This window comes from Liolophura sinensis, chromosome 6 (assembly GCF_032854445.1).
Source record: "Liolophura sinensis isolate JHLJ2023 chromosome 6, CUHK_Ljap_v2, whole genome shotgun sequence".
In the NCBI taxonomy this organism is placed as follows: Eukaryota; Metazoa; Mollusca; class Polyplacophora; order Chitonida; family Chitonidae; genus Liolophura; species Liolophura sinensis.
This window is the reverse complement of record NC_088300.1, coordinates 57,696,852-57,723,235: the sequence shown is the minus strand read 5'-3', so window position 1 is coordinate 57,723,235 and position 26,384 is coordinate 57,696,852. Positions and strand designations below refer to the sequence as shown.

Genomic DNA, 26,384 nt, shown 5'->3' with positions numbered 1-26,384 from the left:
TATGTACATTCATAATACATGTGTGTATATATATATATATATATATATACGTCTTATATATAGAACCTATTACTACATAATTTCTTAAAGTGAATTACAATACACAAAATGTACAGAGAGAATTATATTTGGCAATGCCTTGATGAGTATAAGCTAGTATTATGTCACCTGGGGTTACCTCCAGCTCATTTCCTGTTTCTACCTGTAGATATATTTCTCAACACACGGAAGAGGACTGTTATCCATGTAGGTGTATTTATAGCTATCTACACCTGTAAACACGGCCATGGACTCCACAGTGGTAAGGCTGAACAAGCAGTGTCTATAGTCAAGCTTACCACAAATGCTACTTGGTGTAGTCTCTAATCTGATAATATCCCTTACTTTCTGAGGCCTTCACCTGTCATTTACACCACGTCATTATCTCCCTTTATCTCCACCTCTTGAAGAGCTATTCAAATACTCTAATTGTCTGTGCTGATAATTACTGCTATTTCCTTGTACTGAACAGAATCAAGTGTTACAGATGCAGACAAAATACCAGCATTCATCGTTTTGACAGTGTGTTGTGAGGTTATAGTCAATTATGTTTGATAGCCATCTTCAGGTGAAATCAATAAACAATGAAAACCGAAAAATGAACAAAGGAAAAGTAATGGAGGCGACATGAAGACATTGTACACAAAATGATATGATGTCTATTCTCATTATAACGAATGACATTTGGAATAGTAACAGAAAGTGTTTATGATGTAATGTTTGGTGATACTATTAAATTTGTTACCAAAACCATAAGATGAAGTAATAATAAAAATGTGCTATCATATGCCATCACTCAATTTCCCAACCCGTTAAGGGATCATATGGTTATCTCCCCTTTGCATTGTACGGGATGTGTTGACACCTGAACACAGTAGACAAAGGTTACAGTTATATGTGTAGTCTAACATGTGTTTGATGAGCTTTCCCAATATGTTCTGTTGCCTACATTAAAAGATCTACCTGATTTTTTATCATCTGCTCTTCTTCTCCATAACTACCTTCACTATTCACACAGGAATCACAACAGATTGTTTAGGCTTTTGATATCATTCAAGTGATATATACTTGTATCATATCTGATCTAGACAATAACACAAAAAAGTAATCTCTATATAACCCTTTTCACTGTACAGAACATAATGCTGCATGATCAACAAGATCAAACACAAAATTCTTTTTCCTATAGCTGTATATATAAAGTGTCATTATGTGAGTAATCCCCAAAAACAGAATATGTTTACTGGCTGCCTGAAGGTCAACCAGCTTAAAAGACTATATGTACAAAATACAGTATGTACAGTATACCTTAACACAAGCAGTAAATCAAACGGGTTTCTACTATACCACAGCTTTACCCTCCTTAATTACCATCCTCCCCCACCCTCTCCCTCCCTCTCTCCATCTCTACCATCATCTCTATCCCCAACTAATCAGAGTTACTAAGGTAGACAGCTCCAGATTTCTTCATGATTGACGTGTGTCAGTTCTAAGGCCTGTAGCTTCACAATGCCTGCATGCAGGATCAGCTTTTCCCCAGGGCAATGTGAGCTTGCTAAATACTGTCAGAACTGGGGGTGGGGTCCACATCAGAACTGAGTGGCCAGTAATTCACACAGAATCCTAGACAGGTCTTCCTTGTTGGTTCGTATCGTAAGTCTGTACATCTGCAGAATTAAGAAAATTTGGTCAAATGTGGAACACATACTTGTAGTATTTATTTATTTATTTGTTTGATTGGTGTTTTATGTCATACTCAAGAATATTTCACTTATACCACGGCAGCCAGCATTAAAAACCATCACCATTCGCAGGTTGCGGACAGGCCTTCCCACATACGCACAGAGAGGAAGCCAGCATGAGCTGGACTTGAACTCATAGCGACCGCATTGATGAGAGGTTTCTGGGTCATTACGCTGCGCAAGCGCGCTAACCAACTAAGCCACGGAGACCCCCATACATGTAGTAATAAGAGAATCAATGGGATGCATATTTGAATTTGAACACCACTGATGCAATTAAGGCCAGCTCTTATATAATAGATCTATTTCTGTTTTAATTTTGCAAAAAATCAGTGAGTCATGCAGTTCTCTTTCAACCTGTTGGAAAATCATTCTATGCGGAATGAACAACTTCGGCCCAATTTATACATATTATACTGAAATGATGTCACCCTTAAGGCAACATCCTTCAACATTTTCTTCGCCACTAATTCACTTTGCTCAAGGCATTACATTGATTTGGAAAGGCTGGTCTTGCTGGCACTGATAAACAAATCATGACAGGAAAATGCAGAACTCTTCTGATCAGGCTGACTGGCAATCTTTCCAAATTATCGTAAACAGCTAAGCTCACTTCCATATCACACTTGTGTTGCAATGTAAAAGGACAGTACCAATGACGATCTCCAGTTCTAGTACTGAAGTATCATGCTGAAGGGTGGAAGAAACAGGGGAAACTTGTAAACCACGTGTAGCATAAAATGGTTCAAGGCAAGCAGTCTCCAGCCAATAAACATGTTCATTTATTCATTTGGTTGGTGTCACAAGCCATACTCAAGAAAATGTCACTAATCTGATGGTACTCAGGCTTGTACAGAGCAACAGATTGTATTCTGACAGGTACCTGAGCAGGGATATTTGGCTCCAATCTCAAGAGACAGCCCACTTGTTGATTGCGCATATGAAGAATTCCAGCTGACACAAAGTTGTTGGGGTTGGGATCAATCCCTTCCAATGCACTCATTCCGAATCCTAGAATCTGCTCAGAAGGGGGAAAATAAACGGATACTTCATTAGAAATTCAGTAGTGAAAGGGCTTAAAGTCTCTGGGTAAACAGATTATTTCTTACGGTTATAGGACTTGGGTCACTTGCATGAAGGGATCATAAACATAACTTGATTGTAAATCATTATGATCACAATTATAACCCACACATGCCTACCCCTAGTGAATGTAATGTGTACAATCACTTATGTTTTATATAAACACTCAGGCATATATTTTTAACCCTTCTAAAAATTACTTCAAATAAAAAGACCAATGCACAAAAGTTTTAATTACGGTAACCTTTAGCTGTGTCACTATGGCTAAAATACAGATGTCAGGAATTTCCAAAAAAGGTTAAGGTGCCCCAGGGGGGAACAAAAGACATGTTTGGTGCGTTGGTTTGGGTCATTATGAGGAAAAAAATGTTTAGCTGGTATACAATCTTTGATATGTTGTATTTATTTTCTGTGATCAACCTTTTTTTTTTTTTATGATTTTTTGGGCTGTAATCGCTGTAATGTGAATACTAAAATAATGGATCTGATACTAAAAATGGACTTGTATAAAAATAAAAAACGAAAGCAGACTTTGGATCATAATTTCTTCCGTGCATGGCGTCTAAGAGTATTTTATACTTCTTTGGCGTATGGTCATATTTTCTACATGTTTGGAGTACAAAATACGCCAAAATCGTACAAGTAGGCTGGTCTGACTTACAATGGAAACCCTTTTGATTGAAGGGACTGTAAGCTACGATCATCATAACTTGCAGTTCAAAATTAAAATTTGCAAGACCCTGTTGTAAATATTTACTTCCCATAAGTTGACTAATACATGGTAATTTTCCACACAATTTGCAAAGACATGCAGTTTAATTGTCTCAAAAAGTTGTTGAAAATTTTTCCCTAACTCATTGTTATTAGTTGCTCAATCATTATGATGTAGAACTCTTTTGAATAAACAAATGAATGAGGTTTTAACATTGTATTTAACAATGTTTCAGTCATATGGGTACAAAGGGTCATTAGGTGTGTGTACATATACTGTGTGTATAACTCTTTTGAAAATGAACATGAGAAATAGTGATTCACTAGTACACTTTACCTAAGATCGCAATTGTAACTTCAAAATATCACTATCACCAGACAAACCCTTTGTACAAGCAGCTTAACATATTTTTACAATCAATTACAAAGTCAACTTACTTTAGCTTTGCTCTGTTCAGTTTCCATTCCAAATTTAGCCTTGAAGATTTTCTGACATTCTTGAGCTGGACTGTTAAACAGAGCGAAAAAAAAAAAAGAGTCCAGATTATAACAATACAAGATCACACTTGTAAAGGATGCTGGACTCCAAGATTTGTGGAAGGAGATAAAAAACATTCCAACAAAACGTCTTAAAGCATAAAGGGAACTTTTGACATGATAATATTTCAAGGCACAAAATTTGAAGTTATCAACGACTTGATTTTCTACAACTTTGTCTTGACTAATTGCATCTGTTTTTTTGTTTTTTTGAGGCCAATAAAACTACAATTCTGGTCGAATGGTTTTTCAGATATATACAAAGTGAAGCAAATCATATGAATGAACAATGGATATGTCAGAAAGGTTTTTTGCAATAAAATTATTCATGGGTGTGTTTTAGCCTTTAATCTTTACCTGGAGAATAATTACTATAGAAAAGAGTATCATTACTTGGTATGATCTGAAACGGATTATAACTGCAGAAAAATCCTTAGTTCAACTGATAATCTACTTATCTTTAATACAAGAGACATTTAATGGTGTTTAATAGTAATAGCTGAACTTTTTAGATACTTACACACTTAAAGCTTTCCATCGTGAGAAGAACTGATTCTCATTCATCTCAATTGGCTCAATAAATTTGTTGATTAGACAGGGAAGTTTTACAGAAATTTTTTGTTGGGCTCCACTATATCTGAAACCAAACAATGGAAATATAATTAAAAGTGATAGAACTATCTGAAGAAGTGATAAGAAAATGAGATCTTCAATTGTTCAATACATGTGTGTATATATACTAATTCAACACAATATCAAGACCATTTCTGTCATCTTAGAACTGGTTTATTCTTTTTTAGCACATACTGTAATTCTTAAACCTTTTAGCATGTTCGCAAAGTTTTTATTCAAGCATATTCTGAAAGCCCATTCTGTGTTGGCTGATAGCAATATATTTTTCTGTAAAGCCCTGAACTGGCCAATCCAACCAATGTAGTTTTTTCTCCAAAATCAATTGAAAATGTGTCTAAATTGCACTGAAAGTTGCTTTTTCATATGCGAAAAGGTTGAGGAATTTTGGTATCTATGAAGTCCTAAGACAAGGTAATCTCTTCTAAGCCAGATTTATAAATTTACAACAAATTTACTGCAGACCAAAACAGCCACTGAGAGGATGAGACCGGGCACAGCAGGCTACTAACTACACACCTTGGGTATAAATACTTGAGCAACATCACCCCACACAAAATGATTACTTACAAGAATTTCACATTAAGCAGTGGTTGCTCTTCAAAGACCTCTGTACACTCTATATTGATGAGTTGTTGAACTTGAGCTCCTCCTTCAATAACAGTGTCCACAGGCTTGGGATGACAGATTACACCTTTTAACCATTAAGGAGGACTAACCACACCATGTGCAAAAACTAATACATGTACTGCAATTAGTAACATGTTGCAATTATCTTAGTTGACAAGCCTTCTTCATTCTCATTTAAATGGCATTTTCAGCCTGTGTGAAAAACATCTCATTTCAATTAAATAAAGATGCGAGATATATGGATGAAGGATAGAAGAGAGAGTCTGAAAGAGATTGCCTAGATCTTCCACCTCCAAATATGCTTTGTTATCAGTCCCCTACCTGAAAAGGGACTGGGGGTGGGGGATGAAGAAAGACACCTCACTGTCAGTCCATCTCAAGAGTTTTCCACACATTTCCCCCCCTATCAACTCAGTGTATCCAAAACTTGTTATGGGCTTACCCATAAGTTACAGATCATGTTAGGTTTAAAGTTATCCACAAAATTATGCCTTGTTTTTGGTTCTGCTTAGGACATAGCTATTATTCTAGCTGCTCAAATCAGTACTGAGCATGTAGACTTCAAGAATGCTTCTTTATTTAATTATTTATGTATTTATTTATTCAACCGTTACATGTAATACATATCGTTCACAAGGATACTGTTACAGAGTTTTCCTGGTAATGACAAATCACAGGAAAAGGCTGTAAACTGGAATGAGGTCTTGTTGCCAAAGAAAACCCCTATCCTGGCCAGATTCTGTAGGTATTCAGACTTGATTCCTATCTGCAGCAGGTCATTCTCAAACACAACACCATTGTTCTTACAAACAAATCTGAAAAGAATGAAATATATATTTCTCTGAAACACAATCACAAAGTTCAGTTCTTCTAAGGCTTTACTTTTCTAAATCGCAGAGCTACGTCATTTAAGATGAGAAAGTGATATACCATTGCAAAATGTTCCACTTTATGGCACAGAGCAACGTCAGTATATTTTAACATAGCTGTATTAATTTTGCAATAGTCATCCAAAAACGTAATTTAGAATATTTCTCTAATCCTGTTTAATTATTTTTATATATTCTATATACCACCCCATGGCAAAAAATGATCAATGGATGTCCGGCACTCATAACATCAGATTTTGAGTCAGGCACATTCAAATAAAGTTGAATTTTGGCAAATAATATCTTCAGTCTTCAGCCCCTACTATAGTAAAGATTATTACTGAAGAATATCCCCCATGCATTGGATCAGACCAAAAACACAGGAGAATTTGACTGCTTAAGCATGGACACGAATGTACTAGAGGCTACCAGCTCTCACCTGCTAAAGTTGTCGTCTGATGTGACATTAAGACCATTTGATTCCACAGGTACTGAGTTACTGGCTGCTGCACTGCCACCACTGCCACCCCCACCTGCTAGACCCTCAAACACATCCACCAACAGTCCGCTAGCCGCACCCCCTGAGGGTGCCGCTGTTTGGGGTGGTGACCCGAGTCCCAGCAGGTCAGCAGATCCACTGCTGCTAGGCGAGGACACAGGCTGCAACACATGCATTGTTTGCTGTCAGTTTTTAATCTATCTAATACATAATGCTGCCTGCTGTCGTATAAGTGAAATATCCTGGAGTATGACATAAAACACCAATTAATTAAATCATACTTACAGGCAGAGTCTGTTTAACTAATACATTATGCCATACTGCAGACTGGTTTATGTGATGGCAGTCACATTTACAGGCAGAGTCAGTTTGACTAATACATTATGCCATGTTTTGGACTGGTTTATGTGATGGCAGTCACATTTACAGGCAGAGTCAGTTTGACTAATACATTATGCCATGTTTTGGACTGGTTTATTGTGATGGCAGTCACATTTACAGGCAGAGTCAGTTTGACTAATACATTATGCCATGCTGTGGACTGGTTTATGTGATGGCAGTCACGTTTACAGGCAAAGTCTGTTTGACTAATACATTATGCCACGCTGTGGACTGGTTTATGTGATGGCAGTCAGTTTTATTGGTAGAACATCTCACTGGAGACTTACATGTATAAACATGCAGACATAACGTCACGGTCAAGCAAATGCAAGCTGGATTCAAACAATCTCACAGAAATCTAAAAATGTTTGGTTAGAAGTGTCAATTCTATACTGAATTTACTCAAGTAATCCATGTCTGCCGATCCTATCTCCCCTATCAAAACTGTTGGAATTATGTGGATGGAATCACAAAAGAATCAGAAAAGCTTTTCTGAAGCATCAGTTATGAATGTATGCTGAACTGCAGAGAGACTGACCTTGTCTCCAATACTGACAGCTGGAGGAATGCTGGTGGGCGTGGTTTGATCCACAGAATTGTTGATCTGAGTCGCTGGCATCCGGTGCTCTTTAGGCTCCACATTCTCTGTTACTCCTGTTGGTTTTTTCTTCTTCAGTTTGGCCAGGATCGAGGATTCTCGTTCAGGGAATGGGGGCATTTCTTCTAGGACAGTCGCCTGTAATTGTTATCAGTGTTAAAATTGAACTTGTTAACATGTGAATTGTTAACAAGTTCAATTACGAAACTTGAAACTGCAAGAATCTCAGAAAGGTGGGCAAAATCTTTTCCTCTCAACAAAACTGTTCTGATTTTACTAAGGTGTTTATCTAAAGTAAAATCACAATTATACATTTCAATTACCAACCACCCACATCATCTCAATGGCCTTTTTAAGTGACAATTAAATGTCAAATGCAAATCACAATAACGAGACAAAACCCACTTATAGATATGTGGAGAAATTGGATCAATTTGTTTATCCATAAGTTAGCTTGTCATGCTATTATGAGCTACTACTAGTCTACATGACAAATTGAACTGTGCTGTAGGCACATTAACAGGCAGTTTCTGTTCCTAATGGTCACACACAGCTTACCAGGACATCTGCTGAGGCCACAGTACTGAGTTGGAGATACTCTATAGCTCTCTGCTGTAACTCCACATCAGAGTTCCTCAGCTGGTTGTCACTGCGGAACACTTGCTGTAAGCAGACACCATAGACAGGGTTAGCTTCATGACAAGAAGGCGAACTCGATGGATGCACAATGTGACCTTACGACCTGCAGGTCTAGCTACCAGGGTCAAAAATGATTGCAGTAGATGCTAGTATGTAATAGTTTCTGCTACTGACAAAAAGACCAGGACGTCAAGATATTATTGACTAAACGTTATCATTTACATTTTTCGGAAAAACAAAGACTGAAACTGTATGCTATTTACATACAAATAAATAAACTGCCCCAAATTCTGCTTGTATTTCAGTGGATCTATCTAAGCCATAATATCTCAAACCACTGGAGCATATTGAACAAATAAAGATGAATGTGCTCAACTTGATGGGCAAAAAGGATAACTTACTTCCTGTATTTGTTGTTTGATCTCTGGGAAAAGATTGATAAACTTAATATAGGTTGACAAGAGTTGGCCTCTAGTTGATGGTCCACACAGGTGAAACTTGGAGTTCAGAAGCTGAAACTGCACTGCTGGGCTGCAAGATAGAATGGATGATGTAAACAGTGCTGACAACAAGATAAAAAAAGATGATCAGCCAACATAAACTTATTACTTATTGAACAGTCACACTAGTGCATTTGCTTACTGCACCCTAGGCTGGAGCCTGGAGAGAGTTCAATGCATCCCTCGTCCCAGACTGGGATTAAACCTGCCAAGTACACTCTGTCCAGCAATAACCCAACTCTTGTGGACTATAATATATAAACACATTTTTGGGACTTTAAAGTAAGAATACATCTCCTTAGCTTGACAGCTCACCTTGACCTGGGGTCTCCTGCTATGAGGTTACCAAACTCCCCCAAGATGTACCCGCCCACTTTCACCATGTTCTCATGACAGGCTGGAGCTTGAAGAGCCTGGAGGCAAGGTACAAAATAAAAATGATACTGTATCATAAACTAATATACCATACACAATCATACATGCCATGTATAAATGAAGTTTATTGGAAATGTGTTGCAGTTGTAGATGTAATCATCTTGTAATGAGAAAGAGGTTTTTTTTTTGGTGGGGTGAGGTGAACTCCTAATGCATTAATAAGAAAGCACAAAGGAAGAAAGGAGAATTACTGAACAGTGAAAAGTTTCTGTAATACTTTGTTTCCTTAAGGCTTGGTGTTACAAGTTCCTGGGTAACAAACCTCAAACACAGTCTTGGCAGCATAACCCTGGACATCGTCTCGGTTGATGACAATCTGGATCACCCTGTACCATACCTGACAAGAATGGAAGTATCAATTATCAGTATGTAAAGGGGGCAGTAATACATACTTTTAGGGAGTCACTTTGATTAAAAGTGACCACTTTAAACTTTACAACAATGGTCACAGGCATTATAATACAGTGTGCTTAATGAGTCTAGCCTTTGACTATTCAGAAAAACTACTTAATTTAGTTCATATACTACATACATGTTAAAATTAAGAAAAACCAAGGCATTACATTACTCCCCTAAACTGAACAGTTATATGTACTCATATGTACTATGACGCATATACAATTCACTGAGATTTGGTTACCCTCATACTGGCAGATTTGCCACTTAATTGTAGAGCCTTGGCTACAGAAAAACGAACAGTTGACAACACTCACATTCAAACTGTCTAACACTTGTTTTTACCACTAGCTTTCCCCCAAAATAATGTGCATACCTGTACGTCACATGTAGGAAAATTTGTCACTAACATGTCAAAGGTCGGTGGTTTACTCTGGGCCCTCTCATTTCACCACCCAGAAAGCTGACAACCATAGTGTAAGTGAAAATTCTAGAATATGGTGGGGTTATGTATCAGTCAAATAAATAAACCTGGCACAGACAAGGCAATCCTCTCTGGTGTGTACTAGTTGGTTGTTCTCACCTCCTCACTGACATAGTCTCCAGCTATCCGAATCAAGTTCAGAATGACATCCACATACCAGGTGTAGTCCACAGCATACTTCTCAGCTAGGATTGCTACCTTCAACACCTTTTAATACAACAGCGAATAAATTATTATTCAGGTAATGTAACAGCATAATCTAAGATTTATCAGTTCCTTAATAACAGACACATGCTATTTAGTAGTGCTTCACAATTCCTCATTGGCGAAAATAAATCCAGAAAAATTCTTGAATGTAGGATCAAAACCAAAATATTGTTTAGTAGGTAGGTTGTTTTTATTTTCCATCAGAAAACAGAAAGAATAATTGTAGAATCCTGTTCAAATGGTTGATCACAGTTAAAGTTCCTCAACATTCATCAGAATGCAGTAGTCAATTATGTCACTCAATATTTGGCAATTCTCAAAATATTCTTTGATCTTTATAATAAAACTAATGACTAACCACTTGTTAAACATGTGTATGAGCACTACAGCACAATTTAAGTCAAGAGCATGTGAAAATATAACCAAACTCCTGTACAGCTGATTCTTTAGATGAAGTCAAGTGGAACCGCATGATCTAGAAAAATAAAGTCTATACTGATAAATTTCCATTTTCCCAAATTTCCTAATTTTAATTAAACTTTGTCAGATTTAGGGGATTCTTCATTCACATGAAGAATGAAATGGGGAAGAGGAGACCAAAATTCTGTTATGTTGCATGAAGGGTAAAGGATGGAACATATCAGCTTTGCCTTTGTATATGGACTTTCCTGCATCTACAATGCCCTTTCTATTGTCACTACAATTGTTTCCACTTCACAACAATGTATCAGTAAGCAGATACAGTTTGTACCCACCCAAGCATCTGGCCCTGGTGACATCAATGACAGTTCAGGAAATTATACCAATACATTCCCTGCTACATACTCCCATCCATACAGTTTTGACAGAGAAAAGCTACCCCCACACCTAGCTAACCGTTTTTTTTTAAATTTTGGGATCTCCCAAAAAAGATATTTTCCCCATGCCAACAGAAGGAGCTCATGTGAGGGCCTCTGATAGGTGTGCAATGGGATTAACACAGTGGTGGATGCAAGTATCAAAGGAGCTATGTAGAGGATTCTTTGATAATGTAGGTTTAAAATGAAAATCTCTGTTTTGATCATGTTATAACAGGAGTTATGATGTAGTAACGTCTTAATCTGTCACCGTGATCATACCAGTCCATGTCTAAATGAATTTAAACCAAAAATAATAAACTGAGGCATCTACGTAACTGGACTACAGGCAGAAGCTCAGCTATAGTTTGAGGGGCTTGTCCTTGGAGGTATAGGCCTGTGTCCATGTTTTGTCAGTGTCTGTAAACATTTCATGCCGGTTATAACCAGATCCACACAATTCTCACAAATTCAATTTTGTGAAATTAAGTGTGTTTTTAAGGCATACTGTGGCGAAAAGAATTGGATCACAGAGAATGCTGTATTTTGCCGACACAAAACGCTGACAGCTGTGATGTTTACAAGATTCCCTTGAACATTTTACAATAATTATCTCACAAAATGAGTAATTAATCTGAAATCTCCACTCCCTATGGAAACACAAGGACATTGGTCATCTATTCATTATTGTATACCTCTCCCAAAAAATATGGAAACGCTATTTTACTGGTATCTAAATGCATAGGGGGGAAAAAACAGGTATCTCGATCTACGGATATCGGATATGATATACCCGCTGAAAGGCTACAAGGCTGGCTTGACTCAACAGCAGGAGAAAAAATTTTATTTCTTGAAAGAGCGACTGTTACTTGTAAACAAGGTGACATTTCAAATGATTGGTGAAAAAAAAAAACCATTAAAAGGCATTAAAAAAAATTTGGCATCTGTAAAAGCATGAAAAAAGAATTTCAGTTGTTGTCTTTTTGAAGGATCGGTTGCATAACATCAAAAATATGTTGCTTTAATTTTCGCCTAATACAATCTTGCTACAAGTGATAAAATGTGCTTCCTATAAAAGTGATCACCACAAACTGACACAGGTATACATGTACTTACCATTTCTTCTCGAATTGAGTAATCTGCTGACTCCAAATATTCCAGCATTTCTCCCACAATCTCCTCAGCATTTGTCCGGTCACACATGGCATACAGCAAGTCCACTGCTCTCTGACGAACGCTCACATCACGCTCCGTCTGCAGAAAACACACAGAGTATAACTTAATGAGTACTTTATATTTCATTGATAAGTTTCAAAAGGCTCAACTGTGCATTGTCTAGATAAAATATTAATAATAAGCATGTAACTTTCCATGTCAATTTCATTCATTTACCCATTCTCTCACTGACAGTTAACGTCCTATGCCTTCTTGTTTAGTTAACAGCCCAACAGGAAAACCTCCAGTCTATACAAAAGGAAAACTTCCTACACATGCACTGTGCAAGAACTTGTACATGTACATAAAACATAGTATACATTACCTTCAGAGCTGTAATAACTGTTTCCTGGTGTTTTTTCACAGCTTCATGTGAGAATTCCGATGTCGCCAATAAGCACATGCTCTCTAGTGCCAAATACCTGAAGTGTAGAAATTACAATAACAATTAACAGTAACTCAATACTTACTCGCACTATGAAGAACTGGTGCCAAGGATTTTGACATTTCTTTTATACATCAATGAAAATATGTCAATTTAGACAATTTATATCCCATGTTAAAGCGCAAAAATGTACAGATGAAGAAACTGGGTTTTGAGGTTGTCAGCCACAAAATTAATCAGCACACAATTTTTTTTTCAAAATTAGATAATATTTGAAATACTTATTGCACGGGCACAATGGGGTTACAGACAGCTATATGGACCTCACATTTTTTTTTCTGGCAAAAGCCTCACATAATAATATAATTACTGAAATTCCAAAACCTGTAAGAAAAGAGCTATGCCATACTCCTTACAGCACATGTGCCACTCTCTGCGCTCGCCTTACACCACTGTCACCACTAGACAAGTTTAAACTTTGGAGCCCATCTGCTTGTTTAGGCTTAGCCTCACTGCTTGTCCTCCCGTGTAACTATTTAACAACAGCTTTCATAAATAAAACTGTTTACAGTCTTGTGTAGAATCATGCTGTACATACTTTGGGTAAAGAGAATGCACCTGTATAAAGTATTATTAGAAATAAAGGTTCAAAGAGGGAGTTCACTTCCTGTCTCATCACAGTGACCCTTCTGACCTCAGCGTTGTTCAAGATTTCTGTACAAAATTTGCTTGTAGTGGCAGTGATGTTAAGCGAACATAGGGAGCAACGCATGTGCTTGTAAGGAGTACGGAGCTATGCCACAACACACAACTGTTTGTGTAGCACAGAAGGTAACTGCCACAACTCACCTAAGATTGGTTTCTCTGTGTTGTAAGAACTGTCCCAACTGATTGCATGCTCTGACTAGAAGGTTTGGATCACTGTCCATGTGAATGATAAGGTTGATAGCTTCAAACAGTACAGCGTTTTTAGCATTGGAATGCTGGACTTTCTTTGATTTGGGTGGCTCTTGAGCCTTGTTCAGGATTGTTTCTAGACATTCCGTGAGCCTAGCACGCACTGCTGGGTCCTCTGTTGGAAAAATTGGTAATTTATTTAGAGCCCTTGAATTGCAGCCATATGAAGACATCAGTTGTTTTTGTTACATGTACGAAGACAGGTGCATGAGCATCACATTCTAATAATTACATCAAAGAAAACCGAAAATTTTATTGTCAAGACTCAAAGCTTGTATCCCTATGGTTACATTAAAACAATCGCTAGAATTAGCACCCCCCCCCCCCCACAAAAACATTCTAACTTATTTATTTGACTGGTGTTTTACGCCGTACTCAAGAATATTTCACTTATACAACAGCTGTCAGCATTATGGTGGCACGAAACCGGGCACAGCCCAGAGAAACCCACAACCATCCGCAGGTTGCTGACAGACCTTCCCACTTACGGCCCGTTCTAACTTATGAATGGTTATTCTAATTTAGTGAGTTCAAATAACTGGCGCGACAATTTACTGTGTGGCAGCTAAATTGACATCATGTTACTCCGAATACAGGCATAAATCTGTTCCAAAGTTTTCGCTAACATATTCTAACTTATTTATTTATTTGACTGGTGTTTTACGCCGTACTCAAGAATATTTCACTTATACGACAGTGGTCAGCATTATGGTGGGAGAAAACCAGGCAAAGCCAAAAGAAACCCACGCCCATCCGCAGGTTGATGACAGATATTCCCACTTACGGCCAGTTCTAACTTATGAATGGTTATTCTAATTTAACGAGTTCAAATAACTGGCGTGACAATTTACTGTATGGCAACCAAACTGACATCAGTTACTCTCAATACAGATGACAAAAACTCCATACCTGGAGGAGGGTAGTTTTGTAAGAGCCTGAGCAACTTGACAGAAAGCCAGGGAGCAGGAACAAAGTAATAAGTGTAGTCCTGCAGGTCTGTGTATGAGGATGTCACAATCTGAAAATAATCAAATTGTCAGAAATTTTAAATCAAATCAAATCAAATGAGTAACTAAGCACAAAGTGTGCGATATCAAAAAGCAAATAAATCACTCAACAATTTGCCCAGAAGCTTTCCAATTCATATCAAAAAATCTATTGGTGCTCTTATCTGGAGATGACCAAAAAAGGATGAATACACCTTAATAGAGGAGTCATAAAAACTTAGTCATGAAAAATAACAACACAAGTAAGCGCTGAATTACAATCACAACTCAGTTTTAAATTTGAAGGAGTGCCTATCCTCTTCCCTTACAATTTTCCTTTGTGTAGTTGTGAAATTTTCGGTAATAACATATTAGAGGGTTTATTTTGCTTAACAAAAACTGCAAGTTGTCCACTAAATCAATGATTATAACACTTTACTGGACACAAGAATTATTCATTTATTAGACACGTATTCATGTTTGTCACTATCAATAGTGTTGAGTTGCTTGGAAAATGAGTTCAAAACCTTGAACATGTCAAGGCCAACTTTACCCTACTGAGTCTGGATACAGCCAGTGACACACAGCCCTTGTACTCTTCTGGGTTCTTCTTCACCAGACTTTCAATTAGACTGGCTGCTGAGGTCACCACGCCCTGAAACATCACATACACACTCTCTTAAACACAAAGCCAACCATGTGATACACAAAATCAATGTCAATTTCACAATAATTACATTTTGCAGGTCCACTTCATCAGGGTGAACACAGATTTGTTAATAAGGGTTAAGATAGATCTGTTGACAAGGAGAGTTAACACAGAGTTGTTGACGAGGACGGTTAAGACAGATTTGTTGATGAATAGAGTGAAGACAGATTTGTTGATGAGGAGGGTGAAGACAGATTTGTTGACAAGGAGGGTTAAGAAAGATCTGTTGATGAGGAGGGTGAAGATAGATTTGTTGACGATGAGGGTTAAGACAGATTTGTTGACAATGAAGGTGAAGACAAGATTTGTTGACAATGAGGGTTAAGACAGATTTGTTGATGAGGAGGGTGAAGACAAAATAATAGACATTTTATTCTGATTTGTTGATGAGGGTCTAGGAAGTACTATTATTGAACTATTTAATATACCCCTTTTTCTGCTGGATTTGCCAGTTCTAGGATTCCTTAATGGTAACTGTTCAACAGTAATAGTGAATATTCAGTATTCAAGCCAATAATATGAAAAACAACAAAGCTGAAACAGTTATGTTTCATTTTAGAGCTTATTTGCTGTTTTGTAATTGGAAAGAATTTGAAATTGCCAGATAGCTGAACTCACCAAGTGTTGGTCATTGAGGAGGTGTATCACCCTTGATGTCCACTCGCCCATAGGCAGTATATCAGGTGAGGTGCGCAGTAGTCGTAAAAGTGTCAGCGCAGAACTCTGCTTCACTGCATCTATCGTATCCCTATCGTACAAAAAAAAAAATCAAAACCATGACCCTTCCACTCTTTGCTAAGTATAAAATGCAAATTGTAGATTAATGAATTCATACTTAAACCAGACAGGACACTTTCACAGAACGGCAGTACTCTTTTTTTATCCTCTGGACCGTACCTGGATAAGTCTGTATTACTCCGTCCCATTAATATATACACAAATCAAGCAAAAAAATTCTTCACTAAATATATATCTTCATTATATTTTAAATTGAATCCTTCTTCAAACTCTGAACAAGTGAGCCACAGAAAGATTTTAGAGGTCCATACATCAAAGGTAAGTGCGAGGGACAAGTTTTTGTTTGCTTTCCCCACCGTTTTAAGGGTGGAGAAAATAAAGAGTAAAACCAGATTTTAGGCAAGTTACTGATCTGTTCTTTGACATAGATATGCTCAACATACTGCTGGAAGATGCGATCTTCATCGAAAGTTAGACTGCACAAATAGCCACATAAGCTTAGTCAACCACTTATTCACACCAAGACCTCATGAAGAGTGACAGAAGTGGAATCTACAAATTTTCTGTCCAAGGCCAAGTCTGAGATACATGAGTTATAGAAAGTTTTACCCAGAGACGAGCAGTTTGGGGATTTCCAGTCCCAGTCCATCTGCCATCTCATGACTGCCAATGTTAGCCACACACTGTAAGGCCAGGTTAACGTGAACTGGGTTACGACTGACCAGGTCATTCTTAATACACTGTATCACCAGCTTCATCAGGTCACTGCTGGCTCCCACAAGTACAGATATGAACAGGTAGCCCTGGAAAAAAAGTGATATACCTCAATACACCTACTGTTTTAAAGCGCTTAGTTTTGGCAGCTTGGTTTTTCAGGTATCAAACTGGGGACTAATACATATAAAATAATCTGAGAGAAATAAAGCTTAACCCCTTTATAGATTCAAGAATGTATTTCGAGGAAATTTTGATAAGCCAAGTTGCAACAAATATAGCTTTATCCACAAATTCACAATACAGAGTATGTACATGTTTTACAAAAAAAAAAACTACAATTTCATTTGAGCATATTCTGCTTCCGAGTTGATTTATGATTTGTAACATAACCACAAATCTCTTACGATTTGCTTCTCCGTGTACTTGTTAGAGCTGAGCAAGTTGACAGCTTCCATATGACCAAAGTCAATGTCGTGTCCCAGGAGGAAGATGAACAGGAGCTTACACACATACTTCTTCTTTTGATAGCCATCAAGTGTCTTATCACCTGGTCAGAAAAATTTTAATTTGATTTGTAAAGTCAATTAAATCACACAGAGAATTATTTTCAATAAGAAACTAAATGAAACTTACCATCCATACAGATTTATTTTTAAGTTTTTTACAGCGTGAAATATCCACATCACATATACCCTTTTGAATTTATTGAAAGACTGATGACTCGACAATAATACTTAAATACCTTTAATACACATACCTTTAAACTTGGATCTTATGTTTGCCAACTCTTTGTTTATCCTCTTGATTTCAGCCTCTTTACTTTTGCCTAAAAAGAGAAGTTTTAATTAAGTCTTTGCATGTACCACATTTTTCTTTTCTGCTGCTGCATTTGTAACAATACATTAGAAGGGTCATATGATCCGTATTCAGCTAAGAGTCCACTTGACAACTTCCTATTCTAGTTACAGTGTATCAAATCAGTTCCCAGATCTAGACATGTCAGCACAGTCAGTGAATACATATACATGTATAAGACACATTCATCACAGTGAGAAGCGAGCTCTTCCCTCGATATGGCTGAAAAACTGCCAATGTGGCATAAAGCTATAATCATTCATTCACACTGACCATTCCATGGTGATGCTCCAAACTGTCAACCTTACATGTAACTGCTATTGATACTTGCTCTGTTTAATAATACAAAGAACTCAAAACCGTTAATACCATAAAGGCCCTGAAATTTTCCCACTGAATAAGTTGCATATTACTGCCTCATAATGAGACATCAGTATATGTTAGAAAGATCTTCTGCTTGTTCAGAATGTAGAATGATATCCTACTGGAAATGTGTCGCTGTGAGTTCAAGTCCAGCTCATGCTGGCTTCCTCTCCGGCAGTAAGTGGGAAGGCCAGCCAGCAGCCTGCGGATGGTCGTGGGTTTCAACCCACCATAATGCTGGCCGCCGTCGTATAAGTGAAATATTCTTGAGTACGGCGTAAAACACCAATCAAATAAAATACTGGAAATGTGTATGATTCAACCCCAAACTAATATTTCATCACATTTATTTTACAACTTAATCTACCCTAATGCATTCTTAACATACATACATGTACAAATTTACTCATAATTACTTGAAAGTAACGACAGCTACACAGCCTATTATCAAGGAATCAGATAGGACACAAAATTAAAATGTAAATCAAAGTTTTATTAGAAGCAAGGTTATTTTTCAAATGGTTATTTAATGTGAAAGTTTCTTCAAATATTATGACATTTCCATGTATATTCTATATTGATTCAACTGAGGAGCAATACTTCCAGACAAGGCATGTAATTACTGAGCTTTCAAGTGGCTAGTGTTAGTCAAGCCACAAAGCTGTAATCACAGTATTGATGTTGCTAATCAGCGCTTTATCGGAAGTACATGTACATGTAAACTCAAATGTGCAGTTTATGAGAGGTTTGCCTGTGGCTTGCTGACTCTTCCAGAGCTGCCTCCTTGTCTGCCTGCCTGCACAGCCCATGGATACCCCAGAAAACTTCCACTTCCACTGTTACTGCCTACTCTCACAGAAATCAATAATTCTGATGCCTAGGACAAGCAGTCCAGTGGGCTACAGATTTCTGACTTAGCCCTGCTGGAGGCAACACCAATGCAACTTGCTGCAGCTTCAAAGCATTACTACAAGATCCACCTCATCAAGAAAGAAGCTTTATATTCACACAGATTTATCAGACATGACTCTTCAGTTTGTGTCTAAACTGACTGCCTGCTAACATGGTTAATCCAATAAACTTGAGATATAACCTAGACCAAGGGTTATTGTGAGTCAGAGTGCTATTTACACCTTTACAACATCCGTCAATAAGAGGCTCTATGAATTGTGTATCTACCATGCTCAGAGACACATGATCCAGCCAAATGTGTGATATATTACAAGCATAGTAGCTTCACCCCCATACAGCCTGCACTAAATGCACGCTTACAAATGCACATCAAATCAGTTGGTGTCCGAGAACAGATTAGCTAGCTGTGAGGCAAACGCTGACAGTGTCAGCACCCCGGCCTCTCCCAGGAGCTAGCAGATCAGTCTCCATGTATGTTTATGTATACAAATCAGCCTATGGAGGATGAGCCAGGTGGTCCAGGACACATTATACGAAGTCATTCCACTGGCATTTGCCACGTGCCAAAACAATCACATCAATATACCATTGTGCATGTACATAATTTCTACTGCTGGTACATAAGCTAGAAAAGGTCAATCATCACTATCTGTGCTATCAGCATCAAGGTTAACACTCCATATGTACACATATGCATGATACCTATTAGTGGTCAGTTCATACCAGCCCATAGCATACTGAATTTAAAAAAAACCCAGATATGATGGGGAAATCTGGTTTTTTACCAAACTCTGAAACCTACATGAATATAACCCTGCTAACGCAGTCTGTCCATGTTTATCATGATACAAAAGCCATCAGTAGAATTTATTTTCCTATCCTATACTTCACCATACAACAGTAGCCAGCACATTACAATGAGAAGAAACCAGACAGAGCCCCTGGAGAAAAGACCATCCGCAGGCTGCTGGCTTCCTCTCCGTTCGTAAATAGGAAGGTCCAGACTTTAAATCACTGTGACCACATTGGTGCCAACATGCTGACTCAGCCACTTAGGTTCATTATTACCTTTAAGTCTGTAAATGTATATCTACCCTGAGAAAATTGTAAATACCCCACATTACTCGCTGATATATGTAAATGAGCTATAGTCGGAGCTTCGCCATTTACTTCAGTGTTTAAAAAGCTACAAGAGTGACAACAGGCATACTGAATAAGTGCATAAGTGCATACTGTATAAGTGCAATATTCTTGAGTACGGCGTAAAACACCAATCAAATAAATAAATAAATAAATCTGAAAGTTACACGAGGAATACAGCTAGCTGGACTTGAAACATTTATCTACTATGGAGCAGCAGTCGACTAAAACCTTAAACTTAACTGAGACTCAGACAGATAGAAAGTGAATCTCTCCAGATTCAGCGAAGGACTGAAAAAACCTTTCAGACTAGCAGATTCGATTCATTGCCAAGTACTGGAAAAAAAAAGTAATAACTAAATCAACGCTGCAGTAAAATGTTTTTATTTTGGTTTATCAGGACACATTTACTACATAATTTTTGATAAAGTATACAAGAATTAATCAAAATGTAAGCAGAAAATTAATATCAGTTTGCGAATATAATAAATGTGAGATTGATGTTAACTTTGTCAGACCGAAGAACAAGATACTCTGGGCAGTCCTTGTCTCAATTCTTACAGAAATGCAGGTCTGAAACAAAATCCCTGACAGAATAGATAAATATCCCAATGGGTACCCAGACTTTTCAGCTAGATCAGCCCCTGGCTTACCAGCCTGTATTACCAGTGCAGTCGGAAATACCCTAACAAACATCAAATCAACGTCTTAAAAACTCAGAATCTGAAGTCTGGACAGAGATGCCAGTGTTATAAATTGAAACTTCAACATCATCCATGATGAGTTCAAATTGATACAGTAGTATATTTGATTCTGTGTAGTTAGAATCCATGTCGAAAATGACACTGTTTTGACAGGAATTCCCAGGTTTTTTATGCCAGCTAAATTTGGTTGGGCCATCTATGACGTCACAAGCTGAGCTGTACTGGGAGGACACCTGGAGATCAGGTAGGGCAGTAAATCTGTTGTTTTTAAAGTCATTATTACGTTTCTCAAATGCCCTATCTGTTTAATCTTTATAAGTAGGACCACTAGCTAAATCTGGACACTACTCCTTTAAGCACAGTTTGATGGTATCTAACAAGGCTGAAGAACACAATTTCATGGTAATATTGTACCTTGTTTACAATTAGTCTACAATTTCTGTTCACATAATACAGTCAAACATTTCAATTCTAAAATCGTATTTATGGGCTAGATTTAAACCGCTCAATCCCAATGACGCTGCACAAAATATTTTCTATTTTTACCTCTCCACAGGATCTTTACTTATGCTTTTGTCAAGGTTTATTTGTCCGTCTGTCTGCAGCTTTAAGGTAAACATTTTGGACAGAACTGAATGAAATTGTGAGAACAGTATGACCTTGGGCTACAGACCAATCTATTAAATTTGGTGGTGATCTGGACTGGTTTTTTCAGCATTTACAGATAGGTCAGAAATACAAGGCAGCATTTTCATTTAGAATTGGAGGAGGTGATCAAGCTGAAAAGTAGGGGGCTGAACTGAAAGTAATTATGTCACAATTACTATTGATTTAAATAGTAAGAATATCCAAAGTAGGCGGCTAAGGACACAGCAGTAGACAGCTCTCTGCAGCCTGTTACTTATCCTTTTAGAAAACCCTGCAAGGTACTGTGTGCAGTTTGGAAATTTGTACATTTTTTGCTATAACAGAGGTCTGTGCTTGCAGATTTTTAATCTTCTAGTAATTGTATTTCTTATTCTTTTAAAGTTTACTCATGTATTTCTTTTTTTACTCACTAAACACCAGGCTCAAAATACAAAACAAGCTTACATGCACATGTGCTGGTACATGTATGATATTATTACATCTTAAGTAGCAGCTATGTATCTTTGCACACTGGATAATACAGTGAAATGTCCACATGAGAGCTAAACGTACACTTCACACGATAAAATTAAATCTAATACATGACCTCCTTGGTCATGGATTAACGTGTCCTTGGAGCACCACTAAGATACATGGAATATTAGCAGAAATAAAGACAAGGCAAGACTCCCCAGAAATTACCCTATGAACTAACCCTTTTAACAATATTGTAGTTTTAATGTTCACAAAGTCATATGACAGCATTATTGATTTATTTATTTATTTATTTCATTGGTGTTTTACGTCGTACTCAAGAATATTTCACTTATACGACGGCGGCCAGCATTATGGTGGGTGGAAACTGGGCACAGCCCGGGGGAAATCCACGACCATCCGCAGGTTGCTAAGAGACCTTCCCACTTACGGCCGGAGAGGAAGCCAGCCTGAGCTGGACTTGAACTCACAGCGACCGCTTTGGTGAAAGGCTTCTGGGTCATTACGCTGCACTAGCGCGCTAACCGACTGAGCCACGGAGGCCCCCAGCATTATCGAAATACACATCTTTATGGCACTGACACACTTAAACCCTAATTTACAGGCTGTCATAGTTGTGAAGCATCTAGCAGAGTTCACCAGTAGACTCAAGTTACTGAGAAAAACCCCACCCACACTGTGGGTCAAAGATCACAATGAACAGCTACTGGCACTGATAGAAGTGAATTCACTTCCACAGTCTAAGTAAAACCGTGTACAGTTTCATTCATCAGCCTGGCCTCAGTTTATGATTATGTACAACTGGAGTTGTTATAGCAGTACCTTGAGTCAACTGTAGCAAACCAAGTTTGAACTTACAGTTTCTGATGTCAGAAATGAAGACAGCCAGACCACGCATCCCATCTCCTTTCACAGCTGGCATCTTGCCTAATTACGTTTCAACCTGAGGAAGATATAAAGATAGGGATGATGCCCAACTTTAACAATGAATCAAGAAATGGATCTACACATACATTACTTCTATCTTCATGTATTTAATACTAAGTATTTATAGCACTTTTCCCTAAACTAAGTTTGTAGCCAATTTTTGTTATGTGCAACATATACACTGTTTTCTGGTCTGCCATAGTTCAATTTTATTCCTTCTTAAGACAAAATCTTGTGATTACTTAGTCTTTATTATATTTCTACCAGATTTATTTTACTCCATATGTATTCATGTACCAGTCTTGGTTATGTTTTTTTTCTTCTAATTTAATATAGCCCACACATTCTGAGATTTAGATGCAACACGTGTACAATATTTGATTTCAAACATTTCAGATGGCAGATGTTCACTTTATAAATCAATAATCACTGTTAATAGGCAGAGACACCAAGGCCAATAATCAATAGCTCTGAAAGACATGTATCCGTAGTAAATCCATTATCGTAACATAAACTTGTTAAAAGAACGAGTGATAAAATACCTAACACTGCATATACATTTATTTTTATCTCAGCCACTGACAATTTATATGGGTGTTTTCTATGACCATGTAAAGTCTATAAAATATGGCTAAGATGTAGCTTTTCATCAAACATACTGGAAGGTAAGTATGGTTTCCTCTCATTAAACTTCTTCACTCTCTGTGTGCCTGTGTTCGTGTGCAGGGAAAAATAGTACAACTCATAAAGCCTGCTTACAATTCTGTCAACGAGAATTCATATAGAATCTTGCAGGGAAGAGAATCTTTTCCTTCAAAATTTGCTGAAATATTTTCTACTGACTGACCTCCATTAGCGAAACGATATGTTTTGGACATTTTGGTCAAAGGTCAGACAAATGAAAATCCGAATTTCCCTTGAAATCAGCTGAAATTCTCATTCCTGACTTTCAAAATTTAGATATATATATGAATCTTTCTTCATTATGATTTACATGGGTGGATTTCAAGGATTTCTTCTCACACCATCTTTAAAATCAGCCCCACCCCACCCAACCTACACAAAAAAAAATACACACTGACTGCATCTATGTATCAAAAACCTCTCAATAAACTTTCTCAGCAAACTTTAACTATCAAACCTAACTCTTATCCTGTGACATTCCCTTTTTCTTGCAATGATGTACATGTATATAACTGAATGTATTAATTTATTAATATTAACACATAAAACACATTAATCCAGTTAATTTACTTGCATGAAACGGTCTTTCTTGTTTATGATAATGACTATATTTATGATACGTTTATACAGTAAAAGTTTCGTTTACACTGAGAAAATACTGTAATTTGGATTTGAAATTCCACACAAAGACAAAGTGACGTGATGTCCTTTTCAGCACTATCAATCTGCCAAATTTAAGATGGGGCGGTATACAGAATATAGAAAACTGATCACACTGGACCTGATTCTTCGTAAGAATAAAGCACTTTGGTGGGTTTGGCTGTCACACATTGCAAAAATAATATTCTACCAGCAGTTTGATCTGAACACGATTACTACCATCTTAGAAGACAGACAAGCAGCCATACCATGTGTAAAGTGACAACATCATTTAGCAGTGGGATGTCACTCATCATGACGTAAATCGAAAATTGTGTATTCCACACACATCTTGAGCGGGAAACAACTTGATTCAGCATCTTGTGAACTTGTAACATAAAATATCTGTGAATGATTGTTGAAATGGAATGATTTTCAATGCACTGCTGTTCAAACCACATGAAACTTAAAGTACCATCTAAATTCAACAAGTTAAAAGTGCGTGCATGCTTTAAACCTAAGTTGTGAGAAGGAAGTGGTGTGACAGTCACTGTGTGACCTTGAGAACATTGGGCATTAAAGTAACTTAAAGTGTGCAGAGTTCAGTATCACGGATCAGCCATAATGAGTTCAAAGAAACGGCTCCTTTTCAGTACTTAATCACTGGATTCCCATGACCAGCTTGCATGTCATTTCTTCCCCCACTGACACACACATTCCACCTAGAAGCCATTATTTCATTTTTCTTTCCAGAAACTGCGATGTTTAGCATAAATTGTTCAGTCGCCGAAATATGGCACACAAGGAATCAAATGTCATTTAGCCATATCCATTTGGCTTCACTCTTCGATCATTTCACTGAAGTGGGAGGGATACTCTGGGCATGTGGAGAGTCACAGAAATGAGAAAACCTTTGATTGGCTGTAGATGCTTTGGGGTGTAATTGTGACAATCTTGAACTGTATTCAAATTATTTCTCTCTCTGTATTGCATCACACATTATTTCTGATAGTTTAGATCGAAACTTACAAGACAGTAACTCTACATGCACAGTAACATTCTTTTATTTTATTGGCACATAATTATGACAGTGGTTAAGTACATGATATACAAAGAGCTTTGAAATTATTATCTTCATGTCTAAATTCCACACGCAGCAGCCCTGTGCCTAAGAGAACATAACTAAGACAGTATGACTAAGTTATGGTATCAGAACCAGACGACTGAAAGTGACTACCAGTATCCGTCATGAAGTAATGTCTGAAACATAGCCTTGATCCCTCCTCGTGAATCTACATTCTGAAGTCACTCTGACAGATCTAGCCGTTCCATTTTCACGGCAAGAAAAACTGTTGGGGGCAAAAACAGCCAGCACTGCCATGTAGAGTGCATTGTAAGATGACACTTGACTAATACATTTGACATAAAAATTATGCTTGCGTTCAATCAAGATGATTTTCATGGACGAGACCGGCGAATGGTTCGTGCGGATGCATACGACCAAGGCAAAATAATATCCCTCTTAATCTTCACATATTATCTGTTAAAGTTTGGCGTAACTGCTCACCTTTCTCCAGAAGTAAATACTCGAGTAACAGCTGCTTAAATGACCTCCGAGGCGCTTTCAAAGCAGGGAGGTGTTTCCCACACCGAACATATCCGCCATTTGCACGGCAAAGCGACACCCACTTGTTGGTCACGTGACCATAATTATGTTTCTAAAAATTATTTTCTGATCGACACTCCATAAATATTTATCATTTAATTATACCCAAAAATTTATGAATGAATTATACACTTTAGAAATATTTAGCCCGTACCATGTGACGTCATCTCCAAGGTGATCCATCAAAATATTTCAAAATGGAGGAAATGTCTGCAGACGTCAAGACAGCCTAAGTTCACGGTTTTAATCAGTATTTATCAGTTTATGTGTTTTTAATTCAGTTTTAAGGTGAGTACGATAGCACACAAATGTCTGTGAGGTGTATGTTTTGGGTTTTTTTTTTTGCTTAGATCACTTATTTCTGGACGCGAGATTAGTGTTCGTCCGGGAGTGACACACACAGGTGCTCGATTGAGCGGTAGTGAAATTTTGTTGTTCACACTAATGAA

General features: G+C 37.6%; 1 protein-coding gene across 1 annotated transcript; it reads right to left on the bottom strand.

The window, feature by feature from the left end:
• Positions 1 to 1,441: 1,441 nt before the first annotated feature.
• On the bottom strand, positions 1,442 to 25,938 carry LOC135469228 (AP-2 complex subunit alpha-2-like). Its single transcript, XM_064747811.1, has 24 exons — positions 25,837 to 25,938; positions 22,878 to 22,962; positions 17,681 to 17,749; positions 17,328 to 17,470; positions 16,816 to 17,009; positions 16,087 to 16,216; positions 15,313 to 15,414; positions 14,683 to 14,791; positions 13,666 to 13,888; positions 12,757 to 12,853; positions 12,333 to 12,470; positions 10,273 to 10,380; positions 9,556 to 9,630; positions 9,174 to 9,271; positions 8,760 to 8,889; positions 8,278 to 8,382; positions 7,660 to 7,857; positions 6,681 to 6,901; positions 6,015 to 6,187; positions 5,313 to 5,436; positions 4,633 to 4,749; positions 4,014 to 4,083; positions 2,665 to 2,799; positions 1,442 to 1,706 (listed from the first exon to the last, which is right to left on the bottom strand). Exons 2-24 carry the CDS (start codon positions 22,939 to 22,941, stop codon positions 1,629 to 1,631), a joined length of 2,901 nt encoding a protein of 966 aa, XP_064603881.1. The 5' UTR covers positions 22,942 to 22,962; positions 25,837 to 25,938; the 3' UTR covers positions 1,442 to 1,628.
• Between the last annotated feature and the right edge of the window lie 446 nt (positions 25,939 to 26,384).

Bases quoted from the DNA above. Each gene is read 5' to 3' on its own strand.
- LOC135469228 (XM_064747811.1), bottom strand. From the start codon at position 22,941: ATGCCAGCTGTGAAAGGAGATGGGATGCGTGGTCTGGCTGTCTTCATT. The intron at 14,792-15,312 runs GTAAAGTTGGCC...GATTATTTTCAG, and splicing joins CTGTATCCAGACTCAGTAGG to ATTGTGACATCCTCATACAC. The intron at 13,889-14,682 runs GTATGGAGTTTT...TTTTTCCAACAG, and splicing joins ACAAAACTACCCTCCTCCAG to AGGACCCAGCAGTGCGTGCT.